At 41.3% G+C, this 18,860-nt stretch overlaps 1 protein-coding gene across 1 annotated transcript in view; it reads left to right on the forward strand.

Annotated features, from left to right (window-relative positions):
• LOC124797920 overlaps positions 1-18,860 on the forward strand; it is a 175,934-nt gene that overhangs the window by 34,568 nt on the left and 122,506 nt on the right. The window contains exon 3 of the mRNA XM_047261053.1: positions 13,777-13,920. Coding sequence (XP_047117009.1) covers positions 13,777-13,920 — 144 coding nt within the window. The remainder of the gene's footprint in view (positions 1-13,776; positions 13,921-18,860) is intronic.

Raw genomic sequence — 18,860 nt, forward strand, 5'->3', positions numbered from 1 at the left:
CATTAAACTTGAAAGAATTGATAGTGCTCAGGTGCATTAGTGCAAATGGTAATCTGGTTATAATGTGACTAAACTGTCTCGTAAACAAGGTTGCTGACAAATAAATTATGTAAAGCAGAATGAGTATACAATCCTGAACAACAAGATAATCGTATAGGAATGGGCAAGGGAAAGGAAGAGTCATGCCTGAAGCCTATGAGCATGTTGAAGTGACTGCATCATGAAGTCCATTTCCTTTTGTTTTGTTCGGATTCAACAACTTAGTAGTGACCAACGTGGGTTGTATTCAGTGTATCAATACATCTGAACTCTGTATTATTTTCCTCAGTCATGTGCATAGATACAAGAGGTACTCGGCAACCGATTGCCAACAACTGTAGTTGGTGATTACCATACTATCAGCAACGTGATGACCAGTATCTTAACTGCTCTTCATACTAGAGATTCTTCTGAGATCCAAACAACATATGTAGTCACTTATGTTGAAGTATGAATATCAGTAGTAAATTGCTCCAATACCATGAACAGACGTAGGAGACTGAATAATGGGAGGTACAAAAAAGTAAGTGGCAAGTGTAAGGCAGTGGAACATGACCATTTCTATCTATGTCAACATCGAGTAATCTATCTGATCAGAGAAAGTTCACTATCCTAATGAAATTCCAGACTGGATGAAGCAACAATGCTTTACATCAGAGTGAATAGGCAAAATTGGAAGTAAATCTTGAATAAAAAACAACATGAATAAGTGTGGCATCAGGATGCCAATTAGACATGGAATAACGTAACATGACAGAAAATATCACTGGTTCATAACATTATACTGTGGATATCAGTGGCCTTGTATATGCAATGTTGAGTCATAATTACATAAAGAAACCAACAGTCAATTCAAGAACTGAATGGCTCCAGGTGGTCCTGTAATTGGAATACATGCAAATCTTAATAGCTAAAACAATTGTATAGAAAATTACAATCAGTGGCTGCAAGTGACCTTTCCAGATATACAAATGCTAATCTTAATCGCAAAATGTGACAGAGAACATATTTCTGGCTCCAGGTGGCCTAGTTTAACATGGCATAAACACCAAAGCTGAGAAAGAATAATAAAGTATAGTTAACTATTACTTTATATGGAACTCAGAGGCCTATGCATAATTCATAATGAGAATACGTAACCAGACACGGCTTTTACAACAACAAACTGCATAAATAGCAGTATTATACAAAAGTAAGGCTCTGTATGGCCTGTATGAATACATATTCGACAAACAGAATCATGGAATCAAAGTAAGGTATCATGTTAGTAAAAAAAAAAAGAAAATATTTATAGGTTCTGTAGCAACCTCAGGGCTTCATAAAACTATCTGTTAAATGACCTATATCTCTAACAATGTGCATATCTACAGGGAAATATATGGGAATGACCGATAAAGGCAGTGCACTTCATCTGTAAAGAAATGATTAACAATCGATCGTCATTCTTCTTGAGTCAAGAACTGCTATGGCCAAAGCAAAGAAAAAAATCTGATTATAGTACATGCAAGTGTAAAGACAAGAGTACTAAATGCCATACAGCTTACTGGATAAATGTAACACATCACAGTAAATCATGGATAAATATGCAAAGATGCAAATGAATTGCTAAAGTAGTGAAACAAGTGATTAGTAACCGAAAAAAAAGAAGTAATGCATGCTAACATAAGAAAGCAGTATCATATCCAACCTCATAAGGAATGGTGAAAAAATGTCTATAGGTGTAAAGCTTCTGTGACAGTCTCACAGAAACTACTCCAGTCATAAGGCACAAGGCAAGATACATTTTTCTAGAAATGACACAATATACACAAATTAACACCATACACTATAATTATTAAAAAACCATCAATATATCAATATACTCCTCACTATTGGAGTACAGCTCTGGGCATGAACACTCATTAAACATCAACATTCCATCATTATTCCAAAAGTTTGGTGCAGCACATGGCGTGAACACAAAGTAAATAATCTAACAATGCTCTTATACCTAACACAAAATGCAGAAAAAAAATGTACTTAATACCAAACTTTTACACGCAATCTGCCTAATTTAGCTAGTACAGCAAAAGGAAAATTGTTATAATAGCCCACCAGGAAACAGTGTGAGAAATGTCAATGTTGTTCAATATTCTAGGTAATTGCTTATGTTGTGCTTTCTATATACTGCATTTCTTGCATTTCCATGTACTTCTATTTATGAGCATAATGGTTCGTTTAGATACAATGAGATTTCGGTACACTGGTTCTGCAAATTATATGAAATGAATGAGTATATGCAATGGACATGAGTTATAGGGTACACTGGTTTCTTAAATCTACATAGGTGAAAACAAGTAAACTAGTGACATTGTCAGGTATAAATGACATACAGCAAATTAGAGCACAAGACAGAGCATAAATGAAATATGTGTACAGGTTACTAACCTAACAAAAAATGTAATAATAATTCATCAAACAATAGTATAAATGTCAGTAGTAATACAGTCTTGCGTAGAGTGTGAAATGCTGGCCATAATGCTTTGAAATGCACATGAAATTTTCTTGGTTGATAAATGAGAACAATTAAGAAAATCCAAATTCTTTAAATATATATGAACTGGACAGGGAGACCATACTCATTATGGTGAATTACGAACAATAAGATTTTTTTGTAGCAAAATTATACTGCAAGTTAAGTTTGGTTTTTCAAAAACACCTGACAAAATTACATTACTCACAATTGATTCACAAACTATGAGATTTAAACCGCAAGTATTATCTAACCTCATTAAACCAGTATAAATTCATATCATCAGATTACATATAGTTCTGTTAACAGATTTTGGAAGCATTACAAAAGTGAAGTATCTAATTAGCCTCTTCATCAAGACAGTTTACATACATTCTGGGGTTACTCAACAATTACAAATTATCAGCCAACTCATCTATACTATCGTGCTGGCAAAAACAAATGTCATTATTATTTAACATCTTTACCTTGATTTCATGAAGACTTCTGCTTTCAATTTTAACAATACTGACATACCTAAATTAAACTAACACTTGGTGGCCTCACACAGCACACCGCAAAAACAGACTAGTTCATAGTTTTTCCCTCACAGACATCTATGTACAACTGTGCGCCCACCTCTCTTTTGCTCCAACACTACAATCTGTGACCACAAGCAGTATATTCGGCTCTGCGGCCGCGCACGGTCAGCAATCTGCATTATCGAGCGTGTCAATAACATTCATTGTTTACGGGTATACTAGTTTCTTTTTAATTTATTAATTTTCTTATCTTTCTCTGGTGCCACATACAAGTGTGCACAAGTAGACTCATTTCAACATTTCTTTTGTAAAGAGTGAGAACATAAGAAGTTGAAGTATGTATGTGTGCTTTCGTATGTTTTGATATAAAAAGATAACGTATTACTTAAACATTTTAATGTATTTCAACATGACACAAAATTCAGATTGTTTGGATATTCTTGAGCATAGTGCGAGATATTCGTGAACGTCCCCTGGGTTTGTGTGTGTGTGTGTGTGTTTCCTGGTCTATTTTTGGTTGTGGAAATACTGCACTTTAAATCTTATACATAATTTAAAACTGCGATCGTTTGGATAATTTTGATCATGGTGTAAAATCCAAATCATACATATACTCTCGTCCATAGTGGTTCTGGGGCTACATTGTGATTTTTGTGGCATTTTAATAGCTGCTAAAATACTAGGCTGTCTGCTATTTCATTTTAGTGCTACACACATTTTTTCTGGAGAAGGTTTATATAGGGGGAGGAGGAGGAGTAAGGAGGGGGGTTTGGGGGTTTACAGGGCACAAGTCAGCTAGTTCCAACATCTCAAATTTTTTAATTTTTAAAATTTTTTTCAGTTTTTCAAATTTTTCAAACACTACAAGACGTCATCGATAAGAGAGACCATGGCTTGTGATATCATGGCACTGACATCATAGACATATCGAACCATGTGATGTCACAAATGTAAACAAAGTAGAACTTTTTGACTAGGCACGTTTGATGGCATTTAGTTACACCACTTTGCTTCTTTATGTGTTGGCTGCATATTACTCCTGTGTTCAGCTGCAATACAAGGAATTTTATAGTTTTGATTTTGTTTATAGCCAGTAAAGTAAATTTCTGGTGTCAGTGGAACTGAAATTTCGTAACGTTAATCCTCGTGGGGCTAAGTTTTTATATGTTCACGGTGTAGCAGTTGTTATGTTATGAACTAGTCCCATCATATTTGAGTTTGATTAGTAAGTTTGTCATCAACAAACTTTAAGCTCTCGGACAATCTTTAAAATCTTTGGAAATTTATATAATTCACAAATGCTGCTATGGAGTCAAAGTTTTAGAGGACAATATGGATGTTATTGGTCTCCGCTGCTTACACCAATGATGGGGTGTTACTGTTACACCAAATGATGGCTCCGACCAGTCGATGTTGGTCATGTGGATGAGCGTGACTAACGTAATGAGATCACTGACGAGCCAAAAAGAAATGAGATCTACTAAATACGAGATTTAATGTCACCATGATGGATTTAAGGCGACGTAACGCTGTAAGGAAGGCATAAAAGAGGAGCAGAGACTAATAGGGATTAATTCTAGCGACGACGTGTGTCTGGCGTGGAAAGTTCCACTTACATAAGCAACTCTGACAAAGAGGGATTGTTATGGCCCGCTTTCTAAGAATGAACATCGTGGAAACGGTTAAATCGGTCCGCTGTTCGCCTGCTACTTTCGTGAGCATCTATGTAATAAGAAGAAGGACAATGGAGACACAAGTAGACAAAAAGATGATAAACGTCCATACATCATTGCAGTATTCAGAAGTCGGACATTTGTCTACTCGTCAGAGCAGCACAGGCGGCGATCTGTGCCAGATCTCCAAACAGAATACCATGCTTGGGCAGCCACACGTGTTTCGGACTACACCTTTCGGTGCACATCGTTGAACATGAGGTTCTGCAGGAAACGACTCCATATCTTCCCATGTTCCAACCACATCGCCAGATATGATGGACACTGACATGGGATCATCGAGAATGAACCGTGGATCTATAGAAACGCATCGCCTGTTCGGATGAATAGAGCTGCTTCTTACACCAAGTCGATGGTCATTTTCGGATACCCCGTCATACAGGAAATGGCTGCTTGAAACATACTCTGCACCAAGGACGATGGGCGTTGGCGTCAGTATCGTACAGTGGAGGACACTGAAGTTGTCTCCCACTGCACCTATGGCGGAAAGCGACCGCACCATGACTGCTGTGCAGTAGGTGTGCTATACTGCTGTCCATCTATATCCACTTACTCTTCATGTCTCCCCCAAAGGCGATGGTATCGTCCAGCAGGATAATTGTTAGTACCTCAAGCCTATAATCGTGCTACAGTGGTTTGAGAAGCATAATGTTGAACTAAGATTGTCGTCTTTCTCACAAAACTTGCCTGATCTTAACCTGTTGTAACACATCTGGGACGATGTTTGGCACCAGCTCTGCGTTCGTACACCAGCGGCCAGTAGCTTATGAAAATTGCGAAATCAGGGGGAAGACATCAGGTGCTAGATACCTACGTAAACTGTCAATTAATGCCACGCAGAACTGTCGTACATCCGTCTTCAATGTAAAACCGGAAGATGGCCAGTTAGTATATGACGATTGATGGGAACGACTTCAACCGTCTGTTTTTTCGAAGTTTTCTGGCTGGTTTTGGAGCAAAAATTAACCATCGTCATGTCTTCAGCTGACAATAATTGGATTAAATCAACTAGGATGGACAGTTGGTTTTGATGCGATTACAGTCGATTGAGGACCTGATGATGATAGAGTGCAACACCAAAATAACTCCCATTTAATAAAGAAAATTTTAAGAAACACACGTCTTAGGGTGTTTCCGTCAATCCTCACACGCAGAATGTTGCTGTATAGCGTTCCCTAGCTGTGCCGTTACGCTATTAAGTAACTGGTCCTATTGTTTTCGTTTATTATTTTACTTCCTGTCACGATGTATGCATTGGCACAGTGTGAAGTGGACTAACATTCTTTTGTCTCAGCAGTTCCTATGGAATTTGAAATGGATTATCATATACGACGTGTGTCACTCATCTCCATTCGTTGTTGGTTAGGAAATTTTTTCGATCACCGCAGTTGCACCATATTACACGACTGCTAATGGTACACGACACGCTGTATACCTTTTGGCGAGTCGAGGTTCATACACCAACGAACAGGACAGTTTCATTCATACTGTTGTCAGGGGCTCCCCTGTAAAATACAGTTATTTCCTGATGTCCCGTCGCATCTTCACGTGTAGGCATCACACTGCGCTTATTCCATGGAACTGACTTAACCACACACGCCACTTCACTGCCACGAGTTACGTTAGCGCTGGAGGACCATTACCTGGTACCAGTTCCTTACAGTATACAGCTCTGCAAACCCCTTTCAAAGGAATGAATAATTTTTTGGCCAGTGAGCTCATGTTATTTTTGCATTAGTAATGAACCAAGTTTGCTAGGGACCCTCCCGGTAGAGATTTATTTATATATATATGTATATTTTAATTTGTGTGTTTGCTATTTTCTTTTAGTCTGAAACTTCCTGGCAGATTAAAACTATGTGCCGGACCGAGACTCGAACTCGGGACCTTTGCCTTTCGCGAGCAAGTGCTCTACCGACTCAGCTACCCAAGAACGACTCACGACCCGTCCTCACAGCTTTAATTCCGAGAGTACCTCGTCTCCTACCTTCCGAACTTCACAGAAGCTCTCCTGCTCTCCCTTTAGTCTGTTACCTAGATAACAAAAACAAACCAAATGTTGGGCATGAATTTGCATGAATATAGCTGATAATATTTTTACATAATTTCATATGTGTTGGTATAACTAAGCACTATGTTGTTTAAGGGGAGAAATGCACATAAAGAATTATGCTAGTTTTTAGAGGAAGGAAAAATTTCTACATACTACCCTTGGCAATCTGGTGCACAGATGTTCATTCAGAATTGTAGTGGTCTATGCTGCATTGCTTGATAGCAAGTTTTGTTCCTTATAATTCTACTACATTACTATACAACACTACACTTCTAACATTCTGCGTGGTGTCTGTTTGTTCTAAGCCGTGTCTCCCTACCACTCTCGCACAACGACGCTCTGAGCGTGTTATTTTTATTTATTTTTTTTAGGGTATTGACTAGTTTGAACCTGGGACCTGTTGCTGGTAAGGAGACGCCAGACCACACATGACATGTAGAGTTCAGAAGAGTTCAGTGAGACTAGCGATGATATAATCAAATACTTAATGATTTCAGCGTCAGCTCCACTGCACTCCATGTAAAAGAATCTTAATACTAACTAAATGTAGTGGAAGGGGTTCAAGGCTTTCCTATTTTTAGTTAGCTGGTAAAATAACGTCGAAAAAGCAGTTAAGTTTACCATTGGAAATATTATTATACTCCCAAAACATTGTTTATAAATTGCACTATAGATAAAAGGAAATGTTATAATACGGGATGATAAAAACCAACTGTGGTCAACAAAAATGTGAACGAATATTCCCTGAATGGGTTTCCAAGTTCTACAATGGATCAAAGGATGACCTATGCAATATCACATCTATAATCTAGGTTTAAATTAAGTTTCATAAAAGAGAAAACTATCAAAAATGGTCTACAGTGACCCTCAGTTATCTTTAATTACTTATTTAACTTGTCATAAATTACAGGGGCTGATGTGGCTTCTCAGTAATTATATAACAGAAAAATCATCGCGTTTCAGATTTTAACTTCTAGTAGCAAATGTGAATACCACGAAGTTTAATTGACGATCAGCACTAGTATTACGTAAAAAGCGGATGTAACAGATGAGACTTCTGCAGTTCTGAGTGAAGCCTTATGGTGGCACCGCGTGCGTTCATTACCTTGTCGGTATTTAGGCAGCGTCAGGGGGCGGCGGGCGGCGCAGCTCCACGCACCTCACTGTCTTGGAAGCAACTCTCTCCTCTCCTAACTACAATTTACCGAAGCTGGTTTAAGAAAAGCTATCTGGCTGTGTTTTCAACTGCCAATCAGGGTCACAATGTTAACCTTAAGCTCCGCCTACAAAAGTTCTGTCCATCCAGTGAGAAACGTTATACTTTTCGTGGTGGGCCAATGTTTTTAATGTTTGCTATGTAACAGATACGCGAAAAAGTGTCACGCTAAAACTTGCAGCTTGCGTGGTCCTTTTAGTGTTATCATAAGATCTATACTGTTCTTCTGGAGGGCTCTATCTTTTAACATGGGCTGGGGGGTGGTCCTGGCGGACCGCTGGAGACGTGGGTGTCCGTCAATTATCGTAGGGCGTCCTAGCCTACACGACTCTGCTCTCGGCTTCTGTTCTCGTTTCTTCCCTCTGAACTGCGTCTGTTTCACGGTGGGAAGGTATGACATGCGTTTAGGCGTTCTTGTGTTAGTCTGTGGTATTCCATTTGCTCACTCGTTGATCGTATTACTTTGGTTAATTTAATGTCAGGATTTATTCGGAGCTATGTGACATACTGCCGGATTTGCTATCATGTCAGGGTTTTCATGAAAGTTGTTGGATTTGCCTGACACCTTACACGCTACACAACGATACGTTACACTAGTGTAGCTGGCATCAGAAACAAGCTATAAAACCTCATTAGTATTAATAGTTAGCCCCCAGTGGCGGCCGCTGTGGCCGAGCGGTTCTAGGCACTTCAGTCCGGAACCATACGACTGCTACCGTCGCAGGTTCGAATCCTGCCTCAGGCATGGATGTGTGTGATGTCTTTAGGTTAGTTAGGTTTAAGTAGTTCTAAGTTCAAGGGGACCGATGACTTCAGAAGTTAAGTCTCATAGTGCTCAGAGCCATTTGAACCATTTTCGTTAAGTCCCATAGTGCTCTGAGACTTTACTTTTAATTTTTAATTTTTATTTTTTTTTATTTAGCCCTCAATGCTCTGAAGCACAACTCATGTTTTACTAGAACTGTACTGCTCTGACAACAAAGGTGTAGATATTGGAAGAGGACTCCCAAGGTCTCAAGAAATCCCTCCTGGTCCTCTCCAAAGCTCATCTACTCACTGATTCCGCAATGCTATTGTAGGTCGACATTCTGCCGTGGTGCGTCTCATTGATATGACGTGGCCTCTTCCCTCTTTTCTCTCAGTCATGTAGGCTTGTAGTTTATAACCTGAAATTTCAACTGTCATCGAGTTCGGGTTATGCCACAGTACCTTATTCCTTCCCCTCCCCCCCCCCCCCCCCCCAATGAACCATGGACCTTTCCGTTTGTGGGGAGGATTGCGTGGCGTGGCTCAGCGAAACAGATGGCCGTACCGTAGATGCAACCACAACGGAGGCTAGACAAACGTGTGGTTCCTGAAGAGGGGCAGCAGCCTTTGCAATAGTTGCAGGGGCAACAGTCTGGACGATTGACGGATCTGGCCTTGCTGTGCTGGTACTGCGAACAGCTGAAAACAAGGAGGACATGCAGCTTTACTGTATGTTTAAATGTTGATGGCGTCCTCTTGGGTAAAATATTCCGGCGGTAAAATAGTCCCCCATTCGGATCTCCGGGCGGGGACTACTCAAGAGGACGTCGTTATGAGGAGAAAGAAAACTGGCATTCTACAGATCGGAACGTGGAATGTCAGATCCCTTAATCGGGTAGGTAGGTTAGAAAATTTAAAAAGGGAAATGGATAGGTTTAAGTTAGATATAGTGGAAATTAGTGAAGTTCGGTGGCAGGAGGAACAAGACTTTTGGTTCGGTGAATACAGGGTTATAAAAACAAAATCAAATAGGGGTAATGCAGGAGTAGGTTTAATAATGAATAAAAAATAGGGGGTAAGCTACTACAAACAGCATAGTGAACGCATTATTGTGGGCAAGATAGACACGAAGCCCATTTCTACTACAGTAGTACAAGTTTATATGCCAACAAGCTCTGCAGATGATGAAGAAATTGATGAAATGTATGATGAGATAAAAGAAATTATTCAGGTAGCGAAGGGACGCGAAAATTTAATAGTCATGGGTGACTGGAATTCGAGAGTAGGACAAGGGAGAGAAGGAAACATAGTTGTTGAATATGGATTGGGGGTAAGAAATGAAAGCTGTCTGGTAGAATTTTGCACAGAGCATAACTTAATCATAGCTAACACTTGGTTCAAGAATAATAAAAGAAGGTTGTATACATGGAAGAATCCTGGAGATACTGACAGGTTTCAGATAGATTATATGATGGTAAGACAGAGATTTAGGAACCAGGTTTTAAATTGTAAGACATTTCGAGGGGCTGATGTGGACTCTGACCACAATCTATTGGTTATGAACTGTAGATTAAAATGAAAGAAACTGCGTAAAGGTGGGAATTTAAGGAGATGGGACGTGGATAAACTGAAAGAACCAGAGGTTGCACAGAGTTTCAGGGAGAGCATATGAAAACAATTGACAGGAATGGGGGAAAGAAATACAGTAGATGGAGAATGGGTAGCTTTGAGGGATGAAGTTGTGAAGGCAGCAGAGGACCCACTAGGTAAGAAGATGAGGGCTAGTAGAAATCCTTGGGTGACAGAAGAAATATTGAATTTAATTGATGAAAGGAGAAAATAAAAAATGCAGTAAATGAAGCAGGCAAAAAGGAATACAAACGTCTCAAAAATGAGATCCACAGGAAGTGCAAAATGGCTATGCAGGGATGGCTAGAGGACAAGTATCTACATTATCTCACTAGGTGTAAGACAGATACGGCCTACAGGAAAATTAAAGAGACCTTTGGAGAAAAGAGAGCCACTTGTATGAATATCAAGAGCTCAGATGGAAACCCAGTTCTAAGCAAATAAGGAAAGCAGAAAGGTGGAAGGAGTATATAGAGGGTCTATACAAGGGCGATGTACTTGAGGACAATATTATGGAAATGGAAGAGGATGTAGATGAAGATGTAACGGGAGAGACGATACTGCGTGAAGAGTTTGACAAAGCACTGAAAGACCTGAGTCGAAACAAGGCCCCGGCAGTAGACAACATTCCATTAGAACTACTGACAGCCTTGGGAGAGCCAGTCCTGACAAAACTCTACCATTTGGTGAGCAAGATGTATGAGACAGGCGAAATACCCTCAGACTTAAAGAAGAGTATAATAATTCGAATCCCAAAGAAAACAGGTATTGACAGACGTGAAAATTACCGAACTATCAGTTTAATAAGTCACAGTTGCAAAATACTAACGTGAATTCCTTACGAACGAATGAAAAACGGATAGAAACCTACCTCGGGGAAGATCAGTTTCGATTCCGTAGAGATGTTGGTACACGCGAGGCAATACTTTCCCTACGACTTAAGTTAGAAGACAGATTAAGGAAAAGCAAACCTACGTTTCTAGCGTTTGTAGATTTTGAGAAACATATTGGCAATGATGTCTGGAATAATCACTTTCAAATTCTGCAGGTGCAGCGGTCAAATATACTGAGATAAGGCTATTTACAATTTGTACTGAAACCAGATGTAAGTTACAAGAGTAGAGGGACACGAAAGGGAAACAGTGATAGAAAAGGGAATGAGACAGAGTTGTAGCCTGTCCCCAATGTTATTCAATGTATATACTGAGCAAGTAGTAACGGGAACAAAAGAAAAATCTGGAGTAGTAATTAAAATCCAAAGAGAAGAAATAAAAATATCAGGTTTGTCTATGACATTGTAATTCTGTCAGAGACAGCAAAGGACTAGGAAGAGCAGTTGAACAGAATGGACAGTGTCTTGAAAGGAGGATATAAGATGAACATCAACAAAAGCAAAACGAGGCTAATGGAATGTAGTCGAATGAAGTCGGGTGATGCTGAGGGAATTAGATTAGGAAATGTGACACTTGAAGTAGTAAAGGAGTTTTGCTATTTGGGGAGCAAAATAACTGATGATGGTCGAAGTAGAGAGGATGTAAAATGTAGACTGGCAATGGCAAGGAAAGCGTTTTTGAAGAAGAAAAATTTGTTAACATCGAGTATCGATTTAAGCGTCAGGAAGTCTTTTGTGAAAGTATTTGTATGGAGTGTAGCCATCTATGGAAGTGAAACATGGACGATAAATAGTTTGGAGAAGAAGAGAATAGAAGCTTTCGAAATGTGGTGCTACAGAAGAATGTTGAAGATTAGATGGGTAGATCACATAAATAATAAGGAGTTATTGAATAGAATTGGGGAGAAGAGGAGTTTGTGGCACAACTTGACACGAAGAAGGGGTCGGTTGCTAGGAAATGATCTGAGGCATCAAGGGATCACAAATTTAGCATTGGAGGGCAGCGTGGAGGGTAAAAATCGTAGAGGGAGACCAAGAGGTGAATACACTAAGCAGATTCAGAAGGATGTAGGTTGCAGTGAGTACTGGAACATGAAGAAACTTGCACTGGATAGAGTGGCACGGAGAGCTGCATCAAGCCAGTCTCAGGACTGAAGACCACAACAACAACAACAACGTCATTCCTTATTACATTATCGACCGCTGTGTTACCGAAGACATACCAATGCTGATCTATAATATCTCGTCTAATGGCACACTTCCAGACTATTTGGTCCGGGGTGTCAATGCTACACGTTCAGAATTGTGGTGCATTGTTGTATTTTTAATAAGTGGTTGGGACATGGGTCATTTACCGACAGGGATTGTATAGCAGCTTTGGTCAGAAGGAAGTATGACATTCAACATGTTCCTTTTATGTTACAAAGTATCTGCTAAGTTCTCCTCCCTGTTTCTACCCTGTCCCAGATATCTCGCCATTCTCTAATGAAGCATGCCTTTATTTGGTTCAATGGTTCAAATGGCTCTGAGCACTATGGGACTCAACTGCTGAGGTCATTAGTCCCCTAGAACTTAGAACTAGTTAAACCTAACTAACCTAAGGACATCACAAACATCCATGCCCGAGGCAGGATTCGAACCTGCGACCGTAGCGGTCTTGCGGTTCCAGACTGCAGCGCCTTTAACCGCACGGCCACTTCGGCCGGCGCATGCCTTTATTTCTTTATTCGATTCGGCTCTTCTGCCCAGTATCTTTTTAATTTATCTTACTAGCCCATTTAGAGCCAATATTGTGAACTTATCTTTCTTACGGCTGATTCCAGAGGTGGCAAGCCTCATATCGACAGCAGCGCTTCAGTCGCTGTTGTTCTGTATGCACTTGTGAGCTGCAGGAGCACGCCTCCTCCCTGTGCTCGCCGTAGAGCCTGTGCTGTCCTCCCGTTTCTGCTCTCTGTGCCCAAACGTAGACCCGTAGCACACAACAGCGATTAAGATTACATTGTGGTACGTTCTTATTGCACTTAGTGGCAATTGAAATCTTCTTTGATTAATTGTTGCTGCTTTGCTATTGCCTCTCCGGCAGACGACTTCTACACATGCATAAAAGTTATGCTTTTCGTTAATGATTATGTCAAGTTACTACATATTTTTTGTCTTTTCGAAGGTTATTCATTATTCTGATTTTGGGGTTTCTCGTACTTGACAATGGTCTTTTTAGTAACAAATATAGTGTTTTGTGTGCTGTTACCGTCATTTGGTTATCTATGGCCAACCACTTAGTCTTTCAAGAACTAAACTACTATTTTCCCCTAATTTAGCCCATCCGTTGGCAGATACGATAACTAGCGGATCGTCTGCGTAGGCGATGCAACCTCAAGCGTTTTTTGTACTCTGAAGCTGGTAGTGCTTACCAGTGTTCTCCCATTATTCGCAGGCTTCGTCGCGGAATTCGGAGAACTACGTGGCCGCCGTGGTGGAGTACGCGCCAGTGTCCGGGGCCACGCTGGAGAACAAGGATGAGATCTTCATGCAGAACGTCGCCGTCTACGCGTGTTTCATGGAGGAGGCTGCCAGGCAGGTAGGCACGAGCGCTCCAGACTGCCTGTTCATTGTTTAGGTACTGGTATGCAGCGAGATAATGAGAAATAAAGCGCTAACTGATGTGGATAATGATGGCGGATGACTCTGCTTTTGCTTACATTTACGAAATCATTCAATTGAAACTAACTTCATACAAAATTTCAAACTCTCAGGAAACTTCTTCTCGCTGATAACGCCCACAAAACGATGAAAGGAAAAAAAAATTATTGCTTACTTCATTTTCGTTGTTCATGCAGTAAACTGCCGCTTCACGTGTGGTCTTTAAATTTATTACTTCTTTGCTACTAATTCTATATGCTGAAAGTGCCTACAAAATTATATCATTGTACAACACACAGTTCAGGAAATATGACGTCGTAAACATTGATCTGCGTGAAACAAAACAGCAGGACGAAATTCGTTTGACATACAGGTTAAATATGTGTACATTTATATGTGAACTATATATAATATATGTGATATATATGTGACATATGCGTATGTGAGCAGAAACATGGGTAAAAGCAACTACTCATCCCCTGGATCGATTTCAACCAAACTTGGTACAGATAATACTTACTGCCTGGAAAGAAATGCTGTGATGATAAGATCTAACAACCTCCTAGAAGACTGGAGTGGTGAGGTGGAGAAAGAAAAGGGGAGGAGGAGATATACAGACAGAGGGGGTCAGGGGTTTGCAGTCGCAGATGTGGGGTCGGGGGAGAGAGACAGAAAGAGGGGAAGGAGAAGATGGACAGAAAGAGGGGAGGAGGAGATAGTGGCGGCGAAGAGGAGATAGAGAGGGCAGGAGGGGGTAGAATCAGAGAAGAAGGAGCAGATGGACAGAGGGAGGAAGAAGAGAGAGAGAGAGGGAGAGAGAGAGAGAGAGACAGAGAGAGAGAGAGAGAGAGAGAGAGAGAGGAGAGAATAATTTCGTCAGTGCATCGTCCTACCGTATCTTAACGTTTTAGTTGCGTTCATTAATTTGTTTATTACTCAGTTCAATTAGAAAGGCGTAGAGCTTACATGCTTCACGTTGATCAGTCAGCATTTCGTGCGACACTCTGCGTGCAGTGAACGATTTAGTCACCCACTAGGGGAGCCGCGCGAAGTAAATCCTTTCCCTGTATATTAACGTAAATTAACGTAAATACAATTCGCCCCACTTTTCAGTAGTAATCACTGTGAGATCATTTCATGTACAGACAAGAGCTACGAACAATATCCCATTATAATGTATCAAATGAACAAAGTGAAAAGGTTAGTGTTTTAGAATGAAATTCAACACTTACGTTGCTACTCTGACAGGCTGTGCAGCTCACGAATGACTAAGAACTGCGTTGGAAATCAGTCCCGTTATCATTGATAAGCTACTGTGACCATAGAAGGCTTGTGACTAGGGGGATAGTAAGGAGAAATATTGTCCCACATGCCCTGTGACATGTTGGTCGAAGTATTAAAGTCTTACTTTTCTATTCCTGTGTGTATTCTTCATACTGTAGGTAGAGCAGCTATTCGAGTAATAACCCATTGCAGAGTAATTGACTATTCAGAAGAATAGTAGGCGAGGAAATAGTCATATAGAGGTGTTCCCAATAGGTACAATTTGGGAGGCGAATATCAATTTTGCCATTTGTCATACAACTACGAAAACCTTGGTCAAAAACGAGAGGCAGGGATCGTTTTTAATTTAATTCTGAGACAGTATATCACGTACAAAAAAAAATGTGAAAGCCTAGATCACGGGTGGGGATAGGGTAGGGGGGGGAGAGAGATAGAATATAAACACAACGCATTTCCATGCCTGATGTGATGTAGGACAATTGTTGGAATTCAAAAAAGTTTCCATTCTTCTATGAACGGATAAAAATGGTTTCTGTATTGTTTTCAAGACCATCTTAAACCACTCTTGCTGAAAAGTACTGGCAGGTTCAGGTAACGATGATGAAAGTGGATAGAGATCACGCATCCGTCTCTCCAAAGTACACCACAAAGGTTCACTGATGATGAGATGCGGTGACAGTAGTAACCAAAGGAGTTAAGACATTTCAACCTCGTGCACACAAAACCAGCAGCGAACGCTGCGAGTTGCATGGACAGCTTCCTGTCGTCTTGAAAAAAAGGGTTACTTCTGGGAAACAAAAATTGTACTACCGGTGGACCTCGTCAGCTAAAATAACAATTAAATCCTTGGCAGTAAGACGATCTTGTAGAGTACCACGATGTGGCTGCCAAATCATGACAGAACTCACCCCTCGTTTTACTTTTGGGACGTAAACTCAGTCAGAAGTAGGAAGCAGTGTTGTGCAAGATTCATCCGACCAAATGACTTTCTTCTACTGTACCACAGTCCACGTTTTATGGCTTTGCAACCACGTTTCCCGATTATGGGCACTTGCATCACTGACGTAAGGATTTTGGATTCCAGCTCGCCCTGCAATTCTCTTTCTATAGAGGAAAAAAAGTATTGTTTCAATCCACGTGTGTCTGTCTGATCACATAACATACATTAGCTGCATTTATGAAAAACTTCCACATTCGTACAAACATTTTGAACGATTTACGTTCTTTATTACATTACTGCCTTATTCAAATGACGCGTATTTAACCCACGTCATAGTCGTGTGATGCAGTGTTGAATTTCGTACCTTTCCGTTTACATAATTTGATGACATAAAATAAAAAGTTTCTTACAAGGAACCTCTTGAGTGGGTGGTCGCAATTTCAATCTTTAGTAATGCCCTCTGAAAGTGTTGTGTTAAAAATTATGACTGAAAAAATATTAGCTGGTAGTGACTCATCATGTGCATCAGGAGGGGGACGGAAAATGAGCGTCCAGGATATGGTGAGATCAACCTCCCATGGATGTACGTATTACATTTCACAAAACGGGCGTCGGCGACATTCAAGGAATGTTCAAAATAAACCATTAGCTTGCGCCATGAGCACCGAATGAAAAATGCTGCACCACAGTGATCACAAAGGTTCACACCGTCAAGATCGAAGGTAAACTACTTAGGTGTTACGAACCGATCAGAAGGTTCAGCTAGGTATCCACTCTTAAACAATACATATAGAACCATGTTGGTGTAACGGGATGATGCGACCATGTTGGTGTAACGGGATGATGCGAAGAGATGGAATGTGAAGGCATGTAACCGAATGCGAAACAGTCTGTCGTGGAGCTTGTCGTGAAACTTGGTGCCCTTTGCAGCGTAGCTGCTGATATGTTTCAAAGCATGGAAGAAAACCAAGCATCCAGAGGATGAATTTGTTCAGCGGTTGTAGATGGTATGAACTGCAATTTCATAAACTTTTCACTTATTCAAAATTAATCCGTAAGTGTTCTTTTTTTTTACTATACTGCGTACGATCTTCCAGGTACGTAATTACGTTTAGTGCCTGCTCCTTGGACAACGATTGCCCTTTACTACGTTAGCTGGAAACGGGATTTGTGTCTCCCCGTTCGACAAGGATGATGAACTTCATCATTGTACTACTTAAATACATTGTCCGCCCAGTCGAATGTATACGATACCACACATTCCACAGACTCATCTTGCAGAAACGTTAGTATTTCAACTGCCACTTCCTTCTCACTATGTGAAGTTTCTTGGGTTCCCTTCTGAAGAAATGCCAACTTCAGCCACTGTTGTTGATATAATGCAACGTTTTCTTACATTATCTTTATTATTGTCCTGCTTTGTATCAACGCCATTGGCACTGTGGCACTGTTGTGAGTTAATCGTAACTAAGGAGTTCAGTTATGGTCCATAGCCCCTTCATATGTTCGCCATTGGATTCCTCTACTCCCGCCTACTGTTGCCATTGGCAGCCAATATTGTGGCTGCATGGTACACAATATGTGGGGCGTCTAATACCGTAAATATCATTGGTCTTTTGCTACTTCACACTCGACGGATTTCTTGTTAGAGGATTGACATATAACTACATTTGTTTTGCATTCTTACATATTTAACACGAGATTTGACATGCTTATTAACATACAGAGTGCTTCTGTTGCTTAGTGTGTCATATGTACACTCCTGGAAATGGAAAAAAGAACACATTGACACCGGTGTGTCAGACCCACCATACTTGCTCCGGACACTGCGAGAGGGCTGTACAAGCAATGATCACACGCACGGCACAGCGGACACACCAGGAACCGCGGTGTTGGCCGTCGAATGGCGCTAGCTGCGCAGCATTTGTGCACCGCCGCCGTCAGTGTCAGCCAGTTTGCCGTGGCATACGGAGCTCCATCGCAGTCTTTAACACTGGTAGCATGCCGCGACAGTGTGGACGTGAACCGTATGTGCAGTTGACGGACTTTGAGCGAGGGCGTATAGTGGGCATGCGGGAGGCCGGGTGGACGTACCGCCGAATTGCTCAACACGTGGGGCGTGAGGTCTCCACAGTACATCGATGTTGTCGCCAGTGGTCGGCGGAAGGTGCACGTGCCCGTCGACCTGGGACCGGACCGCAGCAACGCACGGATGCACGCCAAGACCGTAGGATCCTACGCAGTGCCGTAGGGGACCGCACCGCCACTTCCCAGCAAATTAGGGACACTGTTGCTCCTGGGGTATCGGCGAGGACCATTCGCAACCGTCTCCATGAAGCTGGGCTACGGTCCTGCACACCGTTAGGCCGTCTTCCGCTCACGCCCCAACATCGTGCAGCCCGCCTCCAGTGGTGTCGCGACAGGCGTGAATGGAGGGACGAATGGAGACGTGTCGTCTTCAGCGATGAGAGTCGCTTCTGCCTTGGTGCCAATGATGGTCGTATGCGTGTTTGGCGCCGTGCAGGTGAGCGCCACAATCAGGACTGCATACGTCCGAGGCACACAGGGCCAACACCCGGCATCATGGTGTGGGGAGCGATCTCCTACACTGGCCGTACACCACTGGTGATCGTCGAGGGGACACTGAATAGTGC

This window comes from Schistocerca piceifrons, chromosome 5, assembly GCF_021461385.2.
Source record: "Schistocerca piceifrons isolate TAMUIC-IGC-003096 chromosome 5, iqSchPice1.1, whole genome shotgun sequence".
In the NCBI taxonomy this organism is placed as follows: domain Eukaryota; kingdom Metazoa; phylum Arthropoda; class Insecta; order Orthoptera; family Acrididae; genus Schistocerca; species Schistocerca piceifrons.